Here is a 25248-nt window from a genome sequence, read left to right on the forward strand (position 1 = left end):
TATACATCGAATTTTATTGAAGAAACCTCCCAATGATAACAGTATAATCTTCCTGTTCCAAATTATTAGGCTCAGTAGAGTTTCTAAACGTTTTATATGTTTTAAAGAACTGAACATGCTCATTTGTAGACTTTGCAGCATTAGGAGGTCACATTCACTGAAATAAAGAGAATTTTGTTTACTTACCGTAAATTCTTTTTCTTATAGTTCCGACATGGGAGACACAGACCATGGGTGTATAGCTTCTGCCTCCGGAGGACACACAAAGTACTACACTAAAAAGTGTAGCTCCTCCCTCCGAGCATATACACCCCCTGGATAACCAAATATAGCCAGTTTAGTGCAAAAGCTGAAGGAGAGTAGCCACCTACAAGTAGAGATAGAGCAAGAACCGGAACAACCGGAGCCTCTGTCTACAACAGCCGGTGATAACACACGGAACAAGAAACTGCCAACAGGCAACAGGGAGGGAGCTGGGTCTCCCAATACGGAACTATAAGAAAAAGAATTTACGGTAAGTAACAAAATTCTCTTTTTCTTAATCGTTCCTATGGGAGACCCAGACCATGGGACGTCTCAAAGCTGTCCATGGGTGGGAATAAACAGAAAACTGAGAAGTAGGCGGAGCCTAACTTCACAAATGGGCGACAGCCGCCTGAAGGATGCGTCTGCCCAAGCTCGCATCTGCCGAAGCATGAGCATGCACTTGGTAGTGCTTCGAAAAGGTATGCAGACTAGCCCAAGTGGCAGCCTGACCGGGGGAGGCACTTGAGTACACTGGTAGGCATCGGAAATGGCCGACCTAATCCAACGAGCTAGGGTCGGCTTAGAAACCGAGAGGCCCTCACGCCGACCTGTGGTCAGCACAAAAAGAGAGGTGCGCCGCCTAACAACAGCGGTGCGGAACACATAGATCCGGAGCGCCCGCACCAGATCCAGAGTATGCAACGCTTTTTCAAAGCGATGAACAGGAGCCGGACAAAAGGAAGGCAGGGAAATGTCCTGGTTAAGGTGGAAAGGAGAAACCACCTTAGGGAGAAAGTCCGGAGTCGGACGGAGAACCACCTTGTCTTGATGAAAAACCAAAAAAGGTGACTCCGAAGAGAGCGCAGTCAAATCAAAGACTCTACTGAGGGAAGTTATGGCCACTAGAAAGACCACTTTCTGTGAAAGACGAGACAAAGAAACCTCCCTAAGAGGCTCAAAGGGGGGTTTCTGGAAAGCCGTGAGGACCAGATTAAGGTCCCAGGGATCCAAGGGCCGCCGGTAAGGCGGAATGCTGTGAGATGCGCCCTGCATGAAGGAGCGCACCTGAGCCAGCCGAGCGATACGCCGCTGGCACAACACTGACAGAGCCGAGACCTGTCCCTTGAGGGAATTGAGGGATAGTCCTAGCTGCAGACGGACTGCAGAAAGGACAGAAGGGTCGGCAAGGAAAAAGGCCAAGGAGCATGGCCGGAAGAGCGACACCAGGACAGGAAAATTCTCCAGGTCCTGTGATAGATTTTGGCCAAGGAATACTTCCGAGCCCGAGTCATAGTGGAGATGACTTCAGGAGAGATACCAGAAGTCGTCAAGATCCAGGACTCAAGAGCCACGCCGTCAATCTGAGAGCCGCAGAATTCAGGCGGAAAAACGGACCTTGTGAGAGAAGGTCTGAACGGTCCGGGAGATGCCACGGCACCTCTACGGACAGATGGAGCAGGTCTGGGTACCAAGCTCGCCTGGGCCAGTCTGGAGCAATGAGAATGACCAGACGCCCTCCATTCTGAGCTTACGCAGGACTCTGAGCAAGAGCTAGAGAGGGAAACACGTAAGAGACAGATGAAACTGGGACAAATCTTGAACCAGCGCGTCCGCTGCAAAGGCCTGGAGGATCGTGGGAGCGAAGATCCACTTCCGGAGTGCCCCCCTTGCGGCAGAGTGACCGAAACACTGCCGAATGCAGAGCCCACTCGCCGCTGTCCACGGTTTGACGGCTGAGATAATCTGCCTCCCAGTTTTCCACGCCTGGGATGTGGACTGCGGATATGGTGGACTTGGAGTCCTCCGTCCACTGAAGGATGCGTTGAACCTCCAACATTGCCAGGCGGCCGAGTGTCCCGCCCTGGCAGTTGATGTAGGCAACCGCTGTCGCGTTGTCTGACCGGACTCGAATGTGCTTGCCCGCCAACAGGTGGTGAAAGGCTAAGAGAGCTAGAAGCACAGCTCTGATTTCCAGCACATTGATCGAGAGGGCTGATTCGGACGGGGTCCAAGTGCCCTGCGCTCTGTGGTGGAGATATACTGCTCCCCAGCCGGATAGACTGGCATCCGTGGCGAGGATCACCCGGGACGGGGCCAGGAAGGAGCGTCCCTGAAGAGAGAGGGGCCGAAGCCACCACTGAAGAGAGCCCCTGGTCTGTGGCGACAGAGCCACCAACCTGTGCAAGGAGCAAGGTCGCTTGTCCCAACAGCGGAGAATGTCCAGCTGCAGAGGACGCAGATGGAACTGGGCAAAGGAACCGCTTCCATTGACGCCGCCATCTGACCCAGCACCTGCATTAGGTGCCTGATGGAATGACGGCGGGGCCTCAGCAAAGGGCGCACCGCCAGTGGAGGGACTGCTGTTTGACTAAGGGCAGCTTCACCAGTGCCGGCAGAGTCTCGAATTGCATCCCTAGGTACATGAGCTTCTGGGTCGGAGTCAGAGTGGACTTGGGAAAAAGGACAAGCCACCCGAATTGGACTAGAGTGGCGAGAGTGAGCGAGGCACTCCGCTGACAGTCTGCACTGGATGAAGCCTTGACTAGAAGGCCGTCCAGGAAAAGGGATTACTGCCAACCCCCGGAGGTGCAGAACCGCAACCACTGCTGCCATGACCCTGATGAATACTCGAGGGGCCGTGGCTAACCCGAAGGGAAGAGCCACGAATTGGAAATGTTCCTCTCAGATTGCAAAACGTAGCCAACGCTGGTGTGAAACTGCAATTGGCACATGCAGGTAGGCATCTCTGATGTCGAGGATGCTAGGAAATCTCCTTGGGTCATTGAGGCAATGACTGATCGCAGAGACTCCATGCGAAAATGCCGCACCTGAACATGCTTGTTGAGAAGCTTGAGATCCAGGATGGGCCGGAAGGAACCGTCCCTTTCGGGGACTAGGAAGATATTTGAGTAGAAACCTCTGAACCGTTCCCAGGCGGGAACCGGTACAATTACTCCGTTGGCCTGCAAGGGTGCCACGGCCTGTGAGAAGGCGGCGGCCTTGGAGCAGGGGGGAGTTGACAGAAAAAATCTGTTTGGCGGGCTGGATAGAATTCTATCCTGTAGCCGTGGGAGGTGATATCCCGCACCCACTGATCGGAGACGTGTTGAAACAACACGTCGCCAAAGCGGGAGAGCCTGCCACCGACCAAGGAAGTTGTTGGCGCGGCCAGATAGTCAAGAGGAGGCTGCCTTAGTGGCAGCAGCTCCTGCTCTGAGGACGCGGCTTCGTGCGTCAGATGGGTTTTTGGTCCTTGGCTGAGTTAGTGGACGAGGCCGAGGGCTTAGAGGACGACCAGTTGGAGGAACGAAAGGAACGAAACCTCGACTGGTTCCTGCCCTGGACAGGTTTCCTGGTTTTGTTTGTGGCATGGTAGTACTCTTCCCGCCAGTAGCTTCCTGAATAATTTCATCCAGTTGTTCACCGAACAGCCTGGGCCCAGCAAATGGGAGCCCAGCAAAGTACTTCATTGAAGAAGCGTCTGCCTTCCACTCTCGAAGCCACAAGATCCTGCGCATAGCGAGAGAATTAGCCGAAGCCACCGCAGTGCGGTGAGAAGCCTCCAGCATGGCGCAGAGATACTGCAGCCAGCGCTGATCGCTGTGCTGACATAAGAACGCTGATAAAATGGCGCTTCTGCCCAAGCCGGAGCGAGGAGAGGGGGCGGGGCCTACTCTAAGAGCGGGATCCCGAGGGCCAAGGAGATATACAGGGGAGGGAAACATTTCCTCAGAGAGGAGTGTCCATCTCCTGAGCCGAACGGCTGCTGGGCGGAGCCGCACTGTCCCTCTGCATGATTGGCATGCAGGGGCAGTGAAAACGAAACTAGGCCTCAGGCGAAGCCGGGGCCTAAATTTAACGATGCGGCCAGCGCGCAGGCACCATCGGCGCGGTTCTCTGGTGAAAACCAGAGAACCGGCCGGAAATGTCAGAATACATACACAGCACACTCTCCCCAACAATAAAGTACAAGGGACCCCCGGATAATAACGTCTCAGATACTTAGCTTGTGAGACGCAGGGCCAGGTCCCTGAGGGATGAGTGCTCCGTCCGGCAGGATCCTGAAAGGGCTGCGGATGGAGACCGGTCTCCTGCAAGGCAGGGAGAACCGTGCTGGCTCCCACTTCAAGCCAGAGGTCGAGGGATGGTGAAGGAGCGCGGCATGTAAGGCTCCAGCCCTGAAATCAACCTTAACAACACCGCCGACACAGTGGGGTGAGAAGGGACATGCCGGCTTGGACCCGCTTTTCTTCAAACTCTTTCCAAAAATCAAAATCAGATGAGAATTCATGTGTGGATGTGTGCCTCCTGAACACAAAGCATTGAACTGGCTATATTTGGTTATCCAGGGGGTGTATATGCTCGGAGGGAGGAGCTACACTTTTTAGTGTAGTACTTTGTGTGTCCTCCGGAGGCAGAAGCTATACACCCATGGTCTGGGTCTCCCATAGGAACGATGAAGAAAAAGAAGGGAATTTTGTTACTTACCGTAAATTCCTTTTCTCCTAGCTCCTATTGGGAGACCCAGACGATTGGGTGTATAGCACTGCCTCCGGAGGCCACACAAAGCAATTACACTAAAAAGTGTAAGGCCCCTCCCCTTCTGGCTATACACCCCCAGTGGGATCACTGGCTCACCAGTTTTAGTGCAAAAGCAAGAAGGAGGAAAGCCAATAACTGGTTTAAACAAATTCACTCCGAAGTAACGTCGGAGAACTGAAAACCATTCAACATGAACAACATGTGTACCCGAAAAACAACCAAAAATCCCGAAGGACAACAGGGCGGGTGCTGGGTCTCCCAATAGGAGCTAGAAGAAAAGGAATTTACGGTAAGTAACAAAATTCCCTTCTTCTTCGGCGCTCCATTGGGAGACCCAGACGATTGGGACGTCCAAAAGCTGTCCCTGGGTGGGTACAGAATACCTCATGTTAGAGCTGCGAAGACAACCCTCCCCTACGGGGAGGCAACTGCCGCCTGCAGGACTCTTCTACCTAGGCTGGCGTCCGCCGAAGCATAGGTATGCACCTGATAATGTTTGGTGAAAGTGTGCAGACTCGACCAGGTAGCTGCCTGGCACACCTGTTGAGCCGTAGCCTGGTGTCGTAATGCCCAGGACGCACCCACGGCTCTGGTAGAATGGGCCTTCAGCCCTGATGGAAACGGAAGCCCAGCAGAACGGTAGGCTTCAAGAATTGGTTCTTTGATCCATCGAGCCAGGGTGGCCTTAGAAGCCTGCGACCCTTTGCGCTTACCAGCGACAAGGACAAAGAGTGCATCCGAACGGCGCAGGGGCGCCGTGCGGGAAATGTAGATTCTGAGTGCTCTCACCAGATCTAACAAATGTAAATCCTTCTCATACCGATGAACTGCATGAGGACAAAAAGAAGGCAAAGAGATATCCTGATTAAGATGAAAAGAGGATACCACCTTCGGGAGAAACTCCTGAATGGGTCGCAGCACTACCTTGTCCTGGTGGAAGACCAGGAAGGGAGCCTTGGATGACAGCGCTGCTAGCTCAGACACTCTCCGAAGAGATGTGATCGCTACCAGAAAAGCCACTTTCTGTGATAGTCTAGAAAGTGAAACCTCCTTCAGAGGCTCGAAGGGCGGCTTCTGGAGGGCAACTAGTACCCTGTTCAGATCCCATGGATCTAACGGCCGCTTGTACGGGGGTACGATATGACAAACCCCCTGCAGGAACGTGCGTACCTTAGAAAGTCGTGCTAGACGCTTCTGAAAAAAGACGGATAGCGCCGAGACTTGCCCTTTAAGGGAGCCGAGCGACAAACCTTTTTCTAACCCAGATTGCAGGAAAGAAAGAAATGTAGGCAATGCAAATGGCCAGGGAGACACTCCCTGAGCAGAGCACCAGGATAAGACTATCCTCCACGTTCTGTGGTAGATCTTAGCGGACGTGGGCTTCCTAGCCTGTCTCATGGTGGCAACGACCCCTTGGGATAATCCTGAAGACGCTAGGATCCAGGACTCAATGGCCACACAGTCAGGTTCAGGGCCGCAGAATTCCGATGGAAAAACGGCCCTTGGGACAGCAAGTCTGGTCGGTCTGGTAGTGCCCACGGTTGGCCGACCGTGAGATGCCACAGATCCGGATACCACGCCCTCCTTGGCCAGTCTGGGGCGACGAGTATGACGCGGCTGCAGTCGGATCTGATCTTGCGTAGCACTCTGGGCAAGAGTGCCAGAGGTGGAAACACATAAGGGAGCCGGAACTGTGACCAATCTTGCACTAAGGCGTCTGCCGCCAGAGCTCTGTGATCGCGAGACCGTGCCATGAAGGTTGGGACCTTGTTGTTGTGCCGGGACGCCATTAGGTCGACGTCCGGCCTTCCCCAGCGGCGACAGATTTCCTGAAACACGTCCGGGTGAAGGGACCATTCCCCTGCGTCCATGCCCTGGCGACTGAGGAAGTCTGCTTCCCAGTTTTCTACGCCGGGGATGTGAACTGCGGATATGGTGGAGGCCGTGGCTTCCACCCACATCAGAATCCGCCGGACTTCCTGGAAGGCTTGCCGACTGCGTGTCCCCCCTTGGTGGTTGATGTATGCCACCGCTGTGGAGTTGTCCGACTGAATTCGGATCTGCCTTCCTTCCAGCCACTGCTGGAAGGCTAGTAGGGCAAGATACACTGCTCTGATTTCCAGAACATTGATCTGAAGGGTGGACTCCTGCTGGGTCCACGTACCCTGAGCCCTGTGGTGGAGAAAAACTGCTCCCCACCCTGACAGACTCGCGTCTGTCGTGACCACCGCCCAGGACGGTGGTAGGAAGGATCTTCCCTGTGATAATGAGGTGGGAAGAAGCCACCACTGCAGAGAGTCCTTGGCCGTCTGGGAAAGGGGAGACTTTCCTGTCCAGGGATGTTGACTTCCCGTCCCATTGGCGGAGAATGTCCCATTGAAGAGGGCGCAGATGAAACTGTGCAAACGGAACCACCTCCATTGCCGCCACCATCTTCCCGAGGAAGTGCATGAGGCGTTTTAAGGAGTGCGACTGACTTTGAAGAGAGCCTGCACCCCAGTCTGTAGTGACCGCTGCTTGTCCAGCGGAAGCTTCACTATCGCTGAGAGAGTATGAAACTCCATGCCAAGATACGTCAGTGATTGGGTCGGTAACAGAGTTGACTTTGAGAAGTTGATGATCCACCCGAACGTCTGGAGAGTCTCCAGTGCAACATCCAGGCTGAGTTGGCATGCCTCCTGAGAGGGTGCCTTGACAAGTAGATCGTCCAAGTAAGGGATCACAGAGTGTCCCTGAGAGTGCAAGACTGCTACCACTGCCGCCATGACCTTGGTGAACACCCGTGGGGCTGTCGCCAGACCAAATGGCAGAGCTACGAACTGAAGATGGTCGTCTCCTATCACGAAGCGTAGAAAGCGTTGGTGCTCTGTAGCAATCGGCACGTGGAGATAAGCATCTTTGAGGTCTATTGATGCTAGGAAATCTCCTTGAGACATTGAGGCAATGACTGAGCGGAGGGATTCCATCCGGAACCGCCTGGCGTTCACATGCTTGTTGAGCAGTTTTAGGTCCAGAACAGGACGGAATGAGCCGTCCTTTTTTGGCACCACAAAGAGATTGGAGTAAAAACCTTGTCCTCGTTCCCGAAGAGGAACAGGGACCACCACTCCTTCTGCTCTTAGAGAATGCACCGCCTGCAGAAGGGCATCTGCTCGGTCGGGATGTGGGGAAGTTCTGAAGAACCGAGGCGGAGGCCGAGAACTGAACTCTATCCTGTACCCGTGAGACAAAATGTCTGTTACCCACCGGTCTTTGACCTGTGGCAGCCAAATGTCGCAAAAGCGGGAGAGCCTGCCACCGACCGAGGATGCGGAGGGAGGCGGCCGAAAGTCATGAGGCAGCCGCCTTGGAAGCGGTACCTCCGGTTGCTTTCTTGGGGCGTGAGTGAGTCCGCCAGGAATCAGAGCTCCTTTGCTCTTTCTGAGTCCCTTTGGACGAGGAGAATTGGGGCTTGCCCGAGCCTCGAAAGGACCGAAACTTTGACTGCCACTTCCTCTGTTGAGGTTTGTTTGATCTGGGCTGGGGTAAGGAAGAGTCCTTACCTTTGGACTGTTTAATGATTTCCGCCAATTGCTCACCAAACAGTCTGTCTCCAGATAATGGCAAGCTGGTTAAACATTTTTTAGAAGCAGAATCTGCTTTCCATTCTTTTAACCACAAGGCTCTGCGCAAAACTACAGAGTTGGCGGATGCCATTGAGGTACGGCTTGTAGAGTCTAGTACCGCATTGATAGCGTAGGTCGCAAACGCAGTCATTTGCGTAGTTAAGGACGCCACTTGCGGCACTGCTGGACTTAAGAAAGAGTCCACCTGTGCCAGACCAGCTGAAATAGCTTGGAGCGCCCACACGGCCGCGAATGCTGGAGCAAACGACGCGCCAATAGCTTCATAGACAGATTTCAACCAAAGGTCCATCTGTCTGTCATTGGCATCTTTAAGTGAAGCCCCATCCTCCACTGCAACTATGGATCTAGCTGCAAGCCTGGATATTGGAGGGTCCACTTTTGGACACTGGGTCCAGCGCTTGACCACGTCAGGGGGAAAGGGATAACGTGTATCCTTCAGACGTTTGGAAAAACGCTTGTCCGGATAAGCATGGTGTTTCTGGATTGATTCTCTGAAGTCAGAGTGGTCCAGAAAAGTACTCAATTTACGCTTGGGATACAGAAAATGGAATTTCTCCTGCTGGGCAGCTGCCTCCTCTGCTGAAGGGGCTGGGGGAGAAATATCCAACAGCCTATTGATGGCCGCTATAAGGTCATTTACCATGGCGTCACCATCTGGCGTATCCAAATTGAGTGCGGTGTCAGGACCAGACTCCTGATCACCCACCTCTGTCTCATCATATAGAGACCCTTCTCGCTGAGACCCTGACCCGCGTGATGACGTGGAGGGTCTCTCCCAGCGAGTTCGCTTAGGCGGCCTGGGACTGTCGTCAGAGTCAGAGCCCTCAGCCTGTGATGCCTGGGACCCCCTTGAAGTACGGATTAGTTCCAACTGAGGGGGACCGGGGAACATAGACACAGCAGTGTCCATGGTCTGAGTAACTGGCCTGGACTGCAAGGTCTCCAGGATTTTTGTCATAGTCACAGACATTTTGTCAGCAAAGACTGCAAATTCTGTCCCCGTCACCGGGGCAGGGTTCACAGGCGTCTCTGCCTGGGCTACCACCACCATAGACTCTGGCTGCCGAAGTGCCACTGGGACTGAACATTGCACACAATGAGAGTCGTTGGAGCCTGCTGGTAGATTAGCCCCACATGCTGTACAAGCAGTGTATACAGCCCGTGCCTTGGCACCCTTGCGTTTTGTGGATGACATGTTGCTGTCTCCTCAGAGCATATAGGGGTATACAGCCAAGAAGCGACCGTACAGTGCAGTATATATATATATATATATATCTGGTACAGGAAAAAGTACACCAATACAACACTGTGGCACTAGTGGGGCCAGCACTAATGTGCTGCTTACCGCCCGCTAAACGCGGGTGTGTGGTCGCCAGAAATCCCTAGTCTGGGTCTCCCAGAGCCTGTGTCCGTCATCCAGCCAGACTGCATGCAGGAATGGCTGCCGGCGTCCTGTGGAGGGGGGGGCGGGCCCTGGGCGTGCTCAGACCAAAAGCGGGAAACCTGCGTCCCACTGTGCCTAGTGAGAGGGCTGGAGCATGTAAATAAGGCTCCAGCCCTCGGCGCTGACGATTGCACAGCGTCTGTCCCATTCCCTGAGTGACAGGGAGGGGGCGGGAACGAAGCGGAGCTAGGCCGCAAAAGCCGGGGACTAAATTTATAAGCGCCGCCGCCGTAAAAGCGCGGTCGGCGCTAAGTCCCCGGCGCACTACAAGTCCCAGCCGCGCCGCCGCTCCGAGAGTGGCCGGCGCGGTAGTTCCCAGCACATGAAGTCACACAGCTAAGCTGCTGTGACTCAAACTCCAGCGTGCAGCGCTACTGTCCCCGGCGCACTAACACACCCAGCAAGTCTGGCGTGTGCGTGCCTGTCTGTACGGGGACACAGAGTACCTGAAAGTTGCAGGGCCTTGTCCCTGAACGGTACCCAGCTCCGTATCCAGCAGGTTCACTGGGTCTGTGGATGGAGCCCGGCCTCAGGGCTTGGGGGCCGGTAAGATCCCACTTCCTCAGAGCCCCTCAGGGGGATGGGGAAGGAAAACAGCATGTGGGCTCCAGCCTCTGTACCCGCAATGGGTACCTCAACCTTACAAACCACAAGTGGGGTAAGAAGGGAGCATGCTGGGGGCCCCATATGGGCCCTCTTTTCTTCCATCCGACATAGTCAGCAGCTACTGCTGACTAAACAGTGGAGCTATGCGTGGATGTCTGACCTCCTTCGCACAAAGCAGAAAACTGTTGAGCCAGTGATCCCACTGGGGGTGTATAGCCAGAAGGGGAGGGGCCTTACACTTTTTAGTGTAATTGCTTTGTGTGGCCTCCGGAGGCAGTGCTATACACCCAATCGTCTGGGTCTCCCAATGGAGCGCCGAAGAAAAGCTATTTAAATCCAAACATCCTAACAGGCCAAGTTACATGTTAACATAGGAACCCTTCTTTGATATCACCTTCACAATTCTTGCATCCATTGAACTTCTGAGTTTTTGGAGAGTTTCTGCTTGATTTTCTTTGCATGATGTCAGAATCGCCTCCCAGAGTTGCTGTTTTGATGTGTACTGCCTCCCACCCTCATAGATTTTTTTGCTTGATAATACTCCAAAAGGTTCTCAATAGGGTTGAGGTCAGGGGAAGATGGTGGCCACACCATGAGTTTATCTCCTTTTATGCCCATAGCAGCCAATGACACAGAGGTATTCTTTGCAGCATGAGATGGTGCATTGTCATGCATGAAGATGATTTTGCTCCTGAAGGCACGTTTCTGTTTTTTGTACCATGGGAGAAAGTTGTCAGTCAGAAACTCTATATATTTTGCAGAGGTCATTTTCACACCTTAAGGAACCCTAAAAGGGGCCTACCAGATGTCTCCCCATGATTTCGGCCCAAAACATGACTCCTCCACCTCCTTGCTGACGTTGCAGCCTTGTTGGGACATAGTGGCCATCCACCAACCATCCAGGGTTGCTCAACACTCATCAGTAAACAAGACTGTTTGAAAATTAGTCTTCAGGTATGTCTGGGCCCACTGCAACTGTTTCTGCTTGTGAGCACTGGTTTGGGGTGGCCGAATAGTAGGATTTTTGTGTACTCACCGTAAAATCTCTTTCTCTGAGTCTTCATTGGGGGAACACAGGACCATGGGTTATGCTGCTGTCACTAGGAGGCTGACACTAAGTAAACATAAAAAGTTAGCTCCTCCCTAGCAGTATACACCCCGAGCCGGAGGCGGTCTCAGATCAGTTTGGTGCACAAGCAGTAGGAGGAGTACCAGAATCACCATACATAAAACAAAGTTATAACTAAAATAATGCAGCCGTGCGAACAAGAGGTCTATGAACATAAGACCACTGAAAATGGCAGGCAAATGCAATTAAACAACCAAAAAACCAAGCAGGGTGGGTGCAGTGTCCCCCAATGAAGACTCAGAGAAAGAGATTTTACGGTGAGTACACAAAAATCCTACTTTCTCTATCGTTTTATTGGGGGACACAGGACCATGGGACGTCCAAAAGCAGTCCCTGGGTGGGAATACAGAAGCACCGCAGATAGAAAGAAAACAACGGCCTCCCTCGGCGGGCTTGTACTATAATTGAATGCTGTCACCCTATTACAGGTGTGCAACTGCTGCCTGCAAGACCTTTCTCCCAAAACTAGCATCTGCCGATGCTTGGGTGTGAACATGGTAGAACCTAGTAAAGGTATGCAGGCTAGACCAGGTGGCGGCCTTGCAGACCTGGTCGGCCGACGCCTGATGCCTAATCGCCCAAGAGGCTCCCACTGCTCGGGTAGAGTGCGCCCTTACCCCCCGCGGCGGAGACTTGTCCCGAATCCGATAGGCCTCAGATATGGTGGAACGGATCCATCTGGCAATTGTGGCTTTGGATGCAGATTAACCCCTCTTGGGACCAGAAGGAAGGACAAACAGACCATCCGACTTACGGAACGGCGCGGTTCTGGAGACATAAATTCTAAGGGCGCGCACCAGGTCCAGGGTGTGCAAGGACCTCTCCAAGCTGTGAGGGGCCAGGACAGAAGGACAATTTCTTCGTTTAGATGGAACGGGGAGACCACTTTTGGGAGAAAGGAGGGATCTGGCCGGAGAACCGCTTTGTCCTGGTGAAAAATCAAAAAAGGGGGCACGACAAGAGAGAGCTGCCAGCTCTGACATCCTTCGAATAGAAGTGATGGCAACGAGGAACACCACCTTCCAAGACAGGTGAGAAAGGGAAGAATCCCGCAAGGGCTCGAAGGGGGGACCCTGAAGTGACCCTAGGACTAGATTAAGGTCCCACGGTTCTAGAGGCCGACGATACGGCGGGGCCAGGTGGGCAACTCCCTGGATGAAGGTCTTAACCTGTGGACGAGAGGCCAGTGGCTTCTGAAACAGGATTGACAAAGCCGATACCTGGCCCTTTAGTGTTGCGAGCGAGAGACCCGCATCTAGGCCTGACTGCAAGAATGCCAATAGGGAAGGAAGGGAGAAGGCGAGAGGAGAAGAAATGCTGTGCTCTTCACACCACCTGAAGAAGACCTTCCACGTGTGGTAGTATATTCTTGATGAAGATGGCTTCCTGGCCCTAATCATTGTCTGTATCACTCTTGAAGAAAAACCAGCCTGAGCTAGAACCCAGGATTCAATGGCCAGGCCGTCAAATTTAGGACCTTTGAGTTCTGATGGAAAAGAGGTCCCTGCTGCAGGAGATCTGGACGGTCTGGAAGACGCCACGGAGCGTCTGCAAGGAGCTGAGTGAGTTCCGCGAACCATGCTCGCCTGGGCCAGTCCGGAGCCACTAGGATGACTGGTATTCCTTCTGCCTTGATCTTCTTGAGGACCCTCGGGATCAGAGGGAGCGGAGGGAAGATGTACGGGAGACTGAACTGGCTCCATGACAGGGTGAGGGCGTCGACTCCTAAAGCCAAGCGGTCGCGGCACCGCGCTACAAATTGCGGAACCTGACAGTTGAACCGGGAGGCCATTAGGTCCACATCTGGAACTCCCCATCTGTCGCAGATCTGGTTGAAGACTTCCCGGTTGAGGGACCATTCTCCGGAGGCGAGGCCTTCCCTGCTGAGGAAGTCCGCCGCCCAATTGTCCACGCCTGGGATGTGTACCGCTGAGATCAGGGAGTGATGCCACTCGGCCCAGTGCAAAATCTTCCTGACTTCTCGCATCGCCCCGACACTTCTTGTGCCTCCTTGGTGGTTGATGTACGCCACCGCCGTCGCATTGTCCGACTGGATCCTGACCGGGCAACCCTGTACTAGGTGCCGAAACTGCTGCAAGGCTAGCCGGATGGCTCTTATCTCCAGAATGTTGATCGGAAGACAACTCTCCCGCGGTGTCCATCGGCCTTGCGCTGTGTGATGCCGAAACACTGCCCCCCAGCCCTGGAGACTGGCGTCGGTGGTCACTATCTTCCAGTGGAGCGGGAGGAATGACCTTCCTGACGCGAGGTTGCGTTGATTGATCCACCAACGGAGGGAGTGGCGGGTCTCCGGCGAAAGATGAAACCTGCGGTCCAGAGAAAAGGGAGATTATGTTCCACTTCTTCAGCAAGGCCAGCTGGAGGGGCCGGAGGTGGAACTGTGCAAAGGGTACCACTTCCATCGCCGCCACCATACGACCGAGGACTCGCATGCCGAACCTGATGGAAACTTGGCGCTGACGCCGGAGAGCGCAGAGGCCTCGTTGCAGGGAGGACATCTTCTCCTGTGTAAGGAAAACTCGCCCTTGGGTGGTATCGAATACCATGCCTAAAAAGGTGATCCGTCGGGCCGGGGTCAGAGAGGACTTCTTCCGATTGATCAGCCACCCTAACCGTGAAAGGGTGTCGATCGTGACCTGAACCCCAAGACGACAGTCCTCGAAAGAAGAACCTTTGATCAACATATCGTCCAAGTACGGGATGACCATAACACCCCTGGAATGTAGGACTGACATGGCAGCCGCCATGATCTTCGTAAACACTCTGGGGGCGGATGCGAGGCCGAAAGGAAGAGCCGTGAACTGGAAGTGATCTTCCGCTATCGCAAAGCGGAGGAACTGTTGGTGAGAGGTGGCTATAGGGACGTGAAGATAGGCGTCTTGAATATCCAGCGATGCCAGGAATTCGCCGACCTCCATGGACGCGATCACGGACCGGAGTGACTCCATTCGAAACGGCCGAGGCCTCACCGACCTGTTTAGAAGCTTTAGGTCGAGGACGGGGCGGACAGAGCCGTCCTTCTTGGGGACCACGAAAAGGTTGGAATAGAACCCCTTGAAACGTTCTGCGGGAAGGACTGGTACCACGACTCCGGCTTGGAGGAGGGAGTCTATGGAGTGAAAGAACGTGCAAGCCCGCGCGGGAGACTCGGGAGGGCGAGATAGGAAAAAACGTCTCGGTGGCTTTGACTCGAATTCTATTTTGTACCCTGAGGTGATGATCTCTCTGACCCAGGCATCGGCGGTCAGGGGGATCCACACATGCTGGAAACGAGACAGACGCCCTCCCACGAGTCTGGCGCTGTTGCACGCCGACCGCGAGTCACTTGGAGGAGCGTCGGCGGTAACCGGAAGAGGATTTCGTGGACTGGCGGGGACGTGAACGCCAGGCGGGATTGGTCTTGAATGACGGGGTCCTCCTGTCTCGGAGGAGAGCGGCTTTTTCGCGGCTGGGGAGTGGAGTTGAAGCTGCGAAAGGGCCGGAAACGAGCGGTGGGGCGCCGATTCTGGAAGCGCTTGGGGCGCAATTGGGGGAAAGATGTACTCTTTCCTCCCGTCGCATCGGAGATCAACTGGTCCAGCTTATCTCCGAAAAGACGTTCCCCTAGGAAGGGCAGGGAAGTCAGTGACTTCTTAGAGGCCGCATCCACGTTCCAGGACCGGAGCCAGAGGGCTCAACGGATGGCCACATTGTTGCTGGCGGCCTGGGCCGCGCAATTGGCAGATGCCAGGGCTGCATTGAGCAGGTACTCCCCCGCCAGGGAAATCTGCGAGGCGATGAGGACCAGGTCCGGATTGGCAGGAATGGCGCGGAGTCCGCAGCGTAGCGTGTCCGCCCAGGACATCAGTGCCTTCGCAACCCAAACCGAGGCAAAGGCCGGTGAGAGGGATGTGCCCGCTGCCTCGAAGGCGGAACGGGCCAACCTGTCAATAGTACGGTCCATGGGGTCCTTGAGAGACGTACCGTTAGTGAGTGGAAGGACTGTGTGAGAAGACAGGCGGGAGATTGGGGGGGGGGGGGGTCGACCACAGGGGAGCCTGCCCAATCCTCTCGAAGACCCTCAGGAAAGGGATAATGCAAATCAATGGACTTACCGCTGGTAAATACCTTGTCCGGCGGTTGCCTGTGGCTGCGCAGTAACTCAGCGAATTCAAGATGTCCGCTGAATGCGCTTTGGGCCCGCTTCATCCGCTTAAACGAGACCTGGGTGCTCTGGGAGGAGACGGGGTCCACCTGTACCTTTAGGGTCTGGATTACTGCTTCTATCAGGCTATTCACCATGCGCCGAATATCAGCCGCCTGCTCCAGCAGGGGTGCTGCATCGGAATCATCATCGGAGTGGTCAGAAGTCTCCCCGGAGGAATGATGGTCTGGACCTGGGGATGAAGGTGAAACCTGGGAAGAGGCTGAAGACGAGACCTGGCGGGTCCGCTTCTGAGCAGCCGAGGAGGTCCCTGCGACGGGGCTCACCTGCTCCGGAGGCGATTGCGTCGGGTCTGCGGGAGTCTGGGCGAGCGACGGCAGCAGGCGCAGTGCTTGCGCGATGGTCCGAGAAGCCTCAGAGAGGGAATCTACGGACTGGGACAGGGACGCTAGCCAGTCGGGTGGGGGGGGGGGGGGGGCGGGACGCAGGGCCCTGTAGCATCTGGCGCTGTGGCGTCTGCGGTATCAGAAGCGTCGGCCGAGGAGTCCTGCGGAGACTGCGAGTCTGTAGAACAGACGGAGCATAGTGGGGCGTCCTCGCCCTGGGTAAATATGGTCTTGCAGGAGGAGCATGCAAAAATTAAGGCAAAGGGGGCCTGCTTGGGTCGGGTGGACTTAGCATTAGGCATGGTGAAAAAAGTACTCTCCCTGGTGGCTGCTAGGAAGGAGACAGGAGAGGGTTAACTCGTCCCTAAACTCAGAAAACGCTACCTAGTGAGGGCTACTCCTTATGAGCAGGGCTTACCCAGGTCCTGTGTGCTGCCCACCAGTCCAGGAGTGAGCTGGCCAGAGAGAGGGAGAACGCCGGCGCGCTACAGCCTCAGGGGACCAGAGACAGGCTAAAATGGCGAGGGGACGCTGGAGGAGGAGCAGCGTTCAGGCGCGAAAAACCGGAGGGTCCACAGCCCCCACCACAAGCCAGGAGGCTGAGCGGTGGGAGGAGACTGGGCCAGACGACCGGCGGCCAATAGCGCTGCAGCGGGGGCGTGGCTAGGACGCAGGAGCGACTAGGCCGAGACCGGGGCCTAAATTTTGGAGAGGGCCGGGGGAAAGGTGTAGGAGAGGTCGGTCCTACCTGTTCTCAGTGGCGCCGGCCCAGCGACGGATGCGGTGCAGGCAGGGCGCCCTGCCCCTGCCTGTGTACAGTGCCCTCGTCCAGGAAGACTGAGGACTCCGGGGGAGAGCGGGCTGAGGCAGGGAAGTGGACATCATGATGGGGGAAGGAGCCCCTCTGCAGGAGAAGGCAGCGTGAAAGGGCCCCATCGGATTACAAACGCTGCAGAGGTTCCATCCCTGCTGTATGCCCCTGTACGCCCTTTGGGGTGACACCGCAGGACGAATCAGGGGTGCCCACGACAACCTGCCCACACGCGCAACCCTGGGAGTGGTACCACGGGGATGGACGGGGGAGAGGGCCCGAAATCTCAAGCCCCTGCGACCCTGGCGAGTGGTACCCACAGGGCTGCGGAGGATGAGTGAAGAGAATACCTGCAGAGAAAAAGAAGACAGGTATGAGAGCGATGAGCGGCGGCGAAATAAAGGAAAAAAAGCGCAAAAACACAAATGGCTGAGGGGGGCCGAGACGGCCCACATCAGCCTCCTACGACACTAAGCAAAAACTGATCTGAGCCCGCCTCCGGCTCGGGGTGTATTCTGCTAGGGAGGAGCTAACTTTTTATGTTTACTTAGTGTCAGCCTCCTAGTGACAGCAGCATAACCCCATGGTCCTGTGTCCCCCAATGAAACGATAGAGAAAGTAGGTTTATGCACCACAGCAAGCCTTTGAAGGATCCTACACCTTGGTTCAAGGAACTCCAGAGGCACCAGCAGCCTCCAATTTCTGTTTGCTGGTTTGTAATGGCTTTTTAGCAGCTGCTCTCTTAGGCCTCTTTCACACATCAGGTTTTTTTTGCATCAGTCACAATCCGTCTTGTGAGTGATGTGACGGATCCATCGTAGTTTGTGGTAAAACTGATGCGATGGATCCTGTAGAAAAACGGATCCGTTATACAAATTGTTTTTTTGTTTTACATGGCAAAGATTAGAGAGAGACTGTTTTACCCCATCTGAGCATGCTCTATTTAAAAAAACATAATCAGTCACTGGATTTCGTCATATAATGGATCCTGCGACCATAGGCTTCCATTATAAAAGACAACGGATGGCGACGGATCCATCACCGTCCGTTTTTTCGACGGAGACAAAGAACGTTCCTATGGACATCACTTCCGTTGGCTGCAGACGGATTTTCCGACGGATGAGTCGTACAATGGATGCAATACAAATCAATGAGAAAAAAAATGCATCCAGCGCCGGATCCATTTTTTTTTTTTTTTTTACTTACCGTAAATTCTTTTTCTTATAGTTCCGTATTGGGAGACCCAGACCATGGGTGTTTAGCTTCTGCCTCCGGAGGACACACAAAGTACTACACTTAAAAGTGTAGCTCCTCCCTCTGAGCTTATACACCCCCTGAAGAACCAGATCTAGCCAGTTTAGTGCAAAAGCTGAAGGAGAATAACCACCCACAAGTAAAAACAGAGCAAAAACCGGAACAACCGGAGACTGTCAACAACAACAGTCGGTGAAAACACGCGGAACAAGAAATTGCCAACAGGCAACAGGGAGGGAGCTGGGTCTCCCAATACGGAACTATAAGAAAAAGAATTTACGGTAAGCAAACAAAATTCTCTTTTTCTTTATCGTTCCTATGGGAGACCCAGACCATGGGAAAAACTAAGAAGTAGGCAGAACCTAACTTCACAAATGGGCGACAGCCGCCTGAAGGATGCGTCTGCCCAAGCTCGCATCTGCCGAAGCATGAGCATGCACTTGGTAGTGCTTTGAAAAGGTACGCAGGCTAGTCCAAGTGGCAGCCTGACAGACTTGCTGAGCCGTAGCCTGGTGCCTGAAAGCCCAAGAGGCACAGACAGCTCTGGTCGAGTGTGCCTTGATCCCCGGCGGGGGAGGCACCTGAGAACACTGGTAGGCGTCCGAAATGGTCGACCTAATCCAACGGGCTAAGGTCGGCTTAGAAGCAGAGAGGCCCTTGCGCCGACCTGTGGTTAGCACAAAAAGAGAAGTGCACCGCCTAAGAGCAGCGGTGCGAGACAGATAGATCCGGAGAGCACGCACCAGATCCAGAGTATGCAGCGCTTTTTCAAAGAGATGAACAGGAGCCGGACAAAAGGAAGGTAGGGTAATGTCCTGGTTAAGGTGGAAAGGAGAGACCACCTTAGGAAGAAAGTCCGGAGTCGGACGGAGAACCACCTTGTCTTGATGAAAAACCAAAAATGGTGACTCCGAAGAGAGCGCAACCAAATCGGAGACTCTCCAGAGGGAAGTTATGGCCACTAGAAAGACCACTTTCTGTGAAAGACGAAACAAAGAAACCTCCCTAAGAGGCTCAAAGGGGGGTTTCTGCAAAACCGTGAGAATCAAATTGAGGTCCCAGGGATCCAAGGGCCGCCGGTAAGGCGGAATGATGTGAGACGCGCCCTGCATGAAGGTGCGGACCTGAGCCAGCCGGGAGAGACGCCGCTGGAACAGCACTGACAGAGCTGATACTTGTCCCTTGAGAGAGTTGAGGGACAGTCCCAGCTGCAGATCGGACTGTAGAAAGGACAGAAGGGTCGGCAAGGAAAATGGCCAAGGAGGATGGCCGGAAGAGCGACACCAGGACAGGAAAATTTTCCAAGTCCTGTGATAGATCTTGGCGGAGGAAGACTTACGGGCCCGAGTCATAGTGGAGATGACTTCAGGAGGAATACCAGAAGCCGTCAAGATCCAGGACTCAAGAGCCACGCCGTCAATTTGAGAGCCGCAGAATTCAGGCGGAAAAACGGACCTTGTGAGAGAAGGTCTGGACGGTCCGGAAGATGCCACGGCACCTCTACAGACAGAAGGAGCAGGTCTGGGTACCAAGCTCGCCTGGGCCAGTCCGGAGCAATGAGGATGACTCGACGGCCCTCCATTCTGATCTTGCGCAGGACTCTGGGCAAGAGAGCTAGAGGGGGAAACACGTAGGACAGACGAAACTGGGACCAGTCTTGAACCAGAGCGTCCGCGGCGAATGCCTGAGGATCGTGGGAGCGAGCCACGTAGACGGGAACTTTTTGTGACGGGATGCCATTAGGTCCACGTCCGGAGTGCCCCATTTGCGGCAGATCGACGGAAAAACTGTCTGGTGCAGGGACCACTCGCCACTGTCCACGGTTTGACGGCTGAGATAATCTGCCTCCCAGTTTTCCACGCCTGGGATGTGGACTGCGGATATGGTGGACTTGGAGTCCTCCGCCCATTGAAGGATGCGTTGTACCTCCAACATTGCCAGGCAGCTGCGTGTCCCGCCTTGGTGATTGATGTAGGCAACCGCTGTCGCGTTGTCCAACTGGACTCGGATGTGCCTGCCCGCCAGCAGATGGTGAAAAGCTAGGAGAGCCAGAAGCACGGCTCTGGTTTCCAGCACATTGATCGAAAGGGCTGACTCGGACGGAGTGCAAGTGCCCTGCGCTCGGTGGTGGAGACATACCGCTCCCCAGCCGGATAGACTGGCATCCGTGGTGAGGATCACCCAGGACGGGGCCAGAAAGGAGCGCCCCTGGGACAGAGAGAGGGGCCGAAGCCACCACTGAAGAGAGCTCCTGGTCTGTGGCGACAGAGCCACTAACCTGTGCAAGGAGGAAGGCCGCATGTCCCAACAGCGGAGAATGTCCAGCTGCAGGGGACGCAGATGGAACTGGGCAAAGGGAACAGCCTCCATTGACGCCACCATTTGACCCAGCACCTGCATCAGGCGCCTGAGGGAATAACGGCGGGGCCTCAGCAGAGAGCGCACCGCCAGTTGGAGGGACTGCTGTTTGACTAAGGGCAACTTCACAAGTGCCGGCAAAGTCTCGAACTGCATCCCTAGGTACGTGAGACTCTGGGTCGGAGTCAGAGTGGACTTGGGAAGATTGACAAGCCACCCGAATTGGGCTAGAGTGGCGAGAGTGAGCGAGACACTCCGCTGACAGTCCACGCTGGATGAAGCCTTGATTAGAAGGTCGTCCAGGTAAGGGATCACTGCCAACCCCTGTAGGTGCAGGACCGCAATCACTGCTGCCATGACCTTAGTGAATACCCGAGGAGCTGTGGCCAACCCGAAGGGGAGAGCCATGAATTGGAAATGTTCCTCTCCGATTGCAAAACGTAGCCAACGCTGGTGTGAAACTGCAATTGGCACATGCAGATAGGCATCTCTGATGTCGATGGATGCCAGGAAATCCCCTTGGGTCATTGAGGCAATGACTGATCGCAGAGACTCCATGCGAAAATGCCGCACCTGAACATGCTTGTTGAGAAGCTTGAGATCCAGGATGGGCCGGAAGGAACCGTCCTCTTTGGGGACTAGGAAGAGATTTGAGTAGAAACCTCTGAACCGTTCCCGGGCGGGAACCGGTACAATTACTCCGTTGGCCTGCAAGGATGCCACGGCCTGTGAGAAGGCGGCGGCCTTGGAGCAGGGGGGAGTTGAGAGAAAAAAATCTGTTTGGCGGGCTGGAAGAGAATTCTATCCTGTAGCCGTGGGAGATGATATCCCTCACCCACTGATCGGGGACGTGTTGAAACCACGCGTCGCCAAAGTGGGAGAGCCTGCCACCGACTAAGGACGTTGCTGGCGCGGACCGATAGTCACGAGGAGGCTGCCTTGGCGGCAGCACCTCCTGCGGTCTTTTGTGGACGCGCTTTTGGGCGCCAGTTGCATTTCTGGTCCTTGGCTGAGTTAGTGGACGAGGCCGAGGGCTTAGAGGACGACCAGTTGGAGGAACGAAAGGAACGAAACCTCGACTGATTCCTACCCTGGACAGGTTTCCTGGTTTTGGTTTGTGGCATGGAAGTACTCTTCCCGCCAGTAGCCTCCTTAATAATTTCATCCAGCTGTTCACCGAACAGCCGGGACCCAGCAAAAGGGAGTCCAGCAAGGTACTTCTTTGAAGACGCATCTACCTTCCACTCTCGAAGCCACAAGATCCTGCGGATAGCGAGGGAATTAGCCGAAGCCACTGCAGTGCGGTGAGAAGCCTCCAGCATGGCAGACATGGCATAGGATGAAAAAGCTGAAGCTTGGGAAGTTAAGGTAACCATTTCGGGCATAGATTCCCTGGCGAGGGAATGCATCCTCTCTAGAGAAGCAGAGCTGGCTTTGAGAGCCCACACTGCTGCAAAAGTCGGGGAGAACGAAGCCCCCGCCGCTTCATATACGGATTTGGCCAGAAGGTCAATCTGGCGGTTAGTGGAATCCTTAAGAGAGGTGCCATCAGCCACCGATACAACGGTCCGGGCTGAGAGTCTAGACACCGGGGGGGTCTACCTTTGGGGAATGAGCCCACTCCTTGACCACCTCGGGTGGAAAGGGAAAGCGGTCATCAGAGCCACGCTTTGGGAAGCTTTGTCAGGACAGGCCCTGGGCTTGGTCACAGCGGTCTGAAAACTGGAGTGGTTAAAGAACACACTCTTTACTCTCTTAGGCGAGGTAAACTGGTGCTTTTCTGCCAGAGAGGGTTGCTCCTCTGATACTGGCGGATTGAGATCCAGTACAGAATTAATGGACGCAATCAAATCACTAACATCTGAGTCACTTTCGGACAGATCAATGGGGCACATGGAGTTAACCTCCGAGCCCCCCGTAAAGGCATTCTCCTCGTCCTGCGAGTCAGCTCCTGAATCAGAGCCGCGGGACGAGGAAGGAGAGGGAACCCTGCGTCTCTTCTTAGAAGGACGGGGTCTGGGACCAGATGATGAATCCTCTGTGAGCTCCGGTCCTGAGAGACCCCTAGCAGCAGAGGCACCCTGTGAAAGGGGCTGATGCATGTTCAGCAAAGTCCTGGACAGAAGTCCCATGGAGTCAGCAAAAGACTGGGAGATAGACCTAGAAAAGGATTCTACCCAAGCCGGGGGTTCAGCCACAGGAGCAGGAGCAGCCTGAGAGACCACTGGGGGTGAGACTCCAGGCTGAGGCACCGCCAGGTTAGAGCAGGCATCACAATGTGGGAATATGCTCGGTTCAGGCAGCAGGAGCTTACATGCAGTGCATACTGAATACAGCTTTGGAGCCTTGCTCCTCGTGTGAGACATGCTGCTGGAGTGGGGGCTCTGCCAGAGAATGAACCCCAGAGAGTATAATCAGAGGTCCACAACCGGAGACCGGTTGTGGCTTACCAGACCGCAGGAGCGGTGTTGTGTGCCCTCCAGATCCCGAAGCCCGGACCCCCAAGCACAGCAACTCAGCAGAGATGCTGCAGACCAGCGCTGCAATGCAGAGAGAACGCTGAGAAAATGGCCGCCGGAGCGGAGAGGGGGCGGGACTTGCTGAGGAGCGGGATCTGGAGGACCATAGAGACCTACAGGGGAGGGGACACACACTGCAGTGGGGAGTGTCCCTCCCCTGTGCAGAACGGCCGCCTGGCGGAGCCAAGCCTGTCCCTCTGCATGAGTGACGTGCGAGGGCAGTGAAACCAAAACTAGGCCTCTGGCGAAGCCGGGGCCTAAATTTGAGCGGCGCGGTCGGCGCGCAGGCACCATCGGCGCGGTTCTCAGGTGACAGCCAGAGAACCCGCCGGAAATGTCATAAAACACAATCAGCACACTCTCCCACAACAATAAAGTACAGGGACCCCCAACATATAAACGTCTCGGGTACTTAGCTTGCTGAGACGCAGGGTTCCAAGTCCCTGGGGATGAGTGCTCCGGTCCAGCAGGGTCCTGAAGGGCTGCGGATGGAGACCGGTCTCCTGCCAAGCATGGAGACCGTGCTGGCTCCCACTTCAAGCCAGAACCCAGGAGGGATGGTGAAGGAGCGCGGCATGTAAGGCTCCAGCCTTGGAATCAACCTTAACAACACCGCCGACACAGTGGGGTGAGAAGGGACATGCCGGGAGTCCAGACTTGGACCCGCTTTTCTTCAAACTCTTTCCAAAAATCAAAAAATCAGATGAGAATGCATGTGTGGATGTATGCCTCCTGAACACAAAGCGATAAACTGGCCAGATCTGGTTCTCCAGGGGGTGTATAAGCTCAGAGGGAGGAGCTACACTTTTTAGTGTAGTACTTTGTGTGTCCTCCGGAGGTAGAAGCTAAACACCCATGGTCTGGGTCTCCCATAGGAACGATAAAGAAAACTGATATGTGAAAGGGGCCTTATCCCATGAACTTGTCTGGCAGAAACCTTCCTCATTCTGCCTTTATCAGCACGAACACGTATGTGATCTGAATCAGCCACAAATCTCTTCACAGTACCATGATCACGCTTAAGTTTTAGTGAAATATCTAATGTTTTCATCCCTTGTCCCAGGCATTGCACTATTTGATGCTTTTCGGCAGCAGAGAGATCCTTTTTCTTTCCCATGTTACTTGAAAACTGTGGCTGCTTAATATTGTGGAACATCCAGTTTTCCTTTTATTGGACTCACCTAGCAAACTAATTATCACAGGTATCGGAGATTGATTTCAGTGACCCAAAGAACCCTATGACACAATACCATCAATGAGTTTCATTGAAAAAAATATAAATAAAATCGCTTTGACGCTTAAATCCAATTTGCATAATAATTTGGAACATGGCGTAGAGCTTCTAACGTATAATGTTGCAACATTTACCCTCTGTGTGTTTTTCTGTATTATCAGATATTTCATGCACATCATTTTCATCATCATCGTCGTCGTCTTCATCATCTTCCTCATTTTCTTCTCCTCCATCTTCCTCAGCGTCGTCGTCATCATCATCAACAATAACAACGCAATCATCAGTGTTGTCTGGATCACTATAAAATGCAATACAAGCATGGTGTTCAGAATACATTACTGACAAATAACCCTCTAACATCTCATCACTAACCTGTCTTCAGCTGGATGATCGTCACTTTCGCCCTCACCGATAAGATAGTACTGCAAAGGATTTGGCCATAGATCTTCTTTGATTATCTAAAATAAACATATGAGGCTGTGACAAAATTCATCTGTGAAATTAAACCAACCACATAATGGAAAGGTGGCTGCAGAGCAAAATAAAAATGCAGCTACTGTGTAGTATAGAGCAGAACGTGAGTAGAAACACCTCTGCAGCTCTCCTCTCACAGCACTGTTCATTTACTGCACTGTTCAATAATTAATATTTTTTTATTTGATTGAACGAAATCTTCATGTCTTACTGTTGCAATACGGTCAGCAGCAGGGAAGCTGTGATCAGTAAACCAACTGAAGAAACTTGGTGTTGAACCGTTTTTGCCGCTGAATGACGGGTTCTGCCCTCGCCACCACTGAATGGGAGTAGAATGAGAAGCCAGGCGGCCTGAAACAAATTAGAAAATTTTATTTACGAGCAGTGCGTTACATAGTAAACTATATATTTCCATGTTACTTAACCAGTTGTATACAATGGGTAGTTTAATAAA

At 53.9% G+C, this 25248-nt stretch overlaps 1 protein-coding gene across 3 annotated transcripts in view; it reads right to left on the reverse strand.

The window, feature by feature from the left end:
- Positions 1–25248, reverse strand: part of LOC142250687 (uncharacterized) — an 82997-nt gene that overhangs the window by 30956 nt on the left and 26793 nt on the right. For all 3 annotated transcript variants that reach the window (XR_012725255.1, XM_075322883.1, XM_075322881.1), the window contains exons 5-7: positions 25006–25145; positions 24693–24778; positions 24455–24618 (exon numbers count right to left, since the gene is read on the reverse strand). Coding sequence is in view for 2 of the 3 variants with exons in the window: in XM_075322883.1 (XP_075178998.1) it covers positions 24455–24618; positions 24693–24778; positions 25006–25145 (390 nt within the window). In the remaining variant the exon portion in view is untranslated. The remainder of the gene's footprint in view (positions 1–24454; positions 24619–24692; positions 24779–25005; positions 25146–25248) is intronic.

This window comes from Anomaloglossus baeobatrachus, chromosome 9, assembly GCF_048569485.1.
Source record: "Anomaloglossus baeobatrachus isolate aAnoBae1 chromosome 9, aAnoBae1.hap1, whole genome shotgun sequence".
NCBI classification, from domain to species: Eukaryota; Metazoa; Chordata; class Amphibia; order Anura; family Aromobatidae; genus Anomaloglossus; species Anomaloglossus baeobatrachus.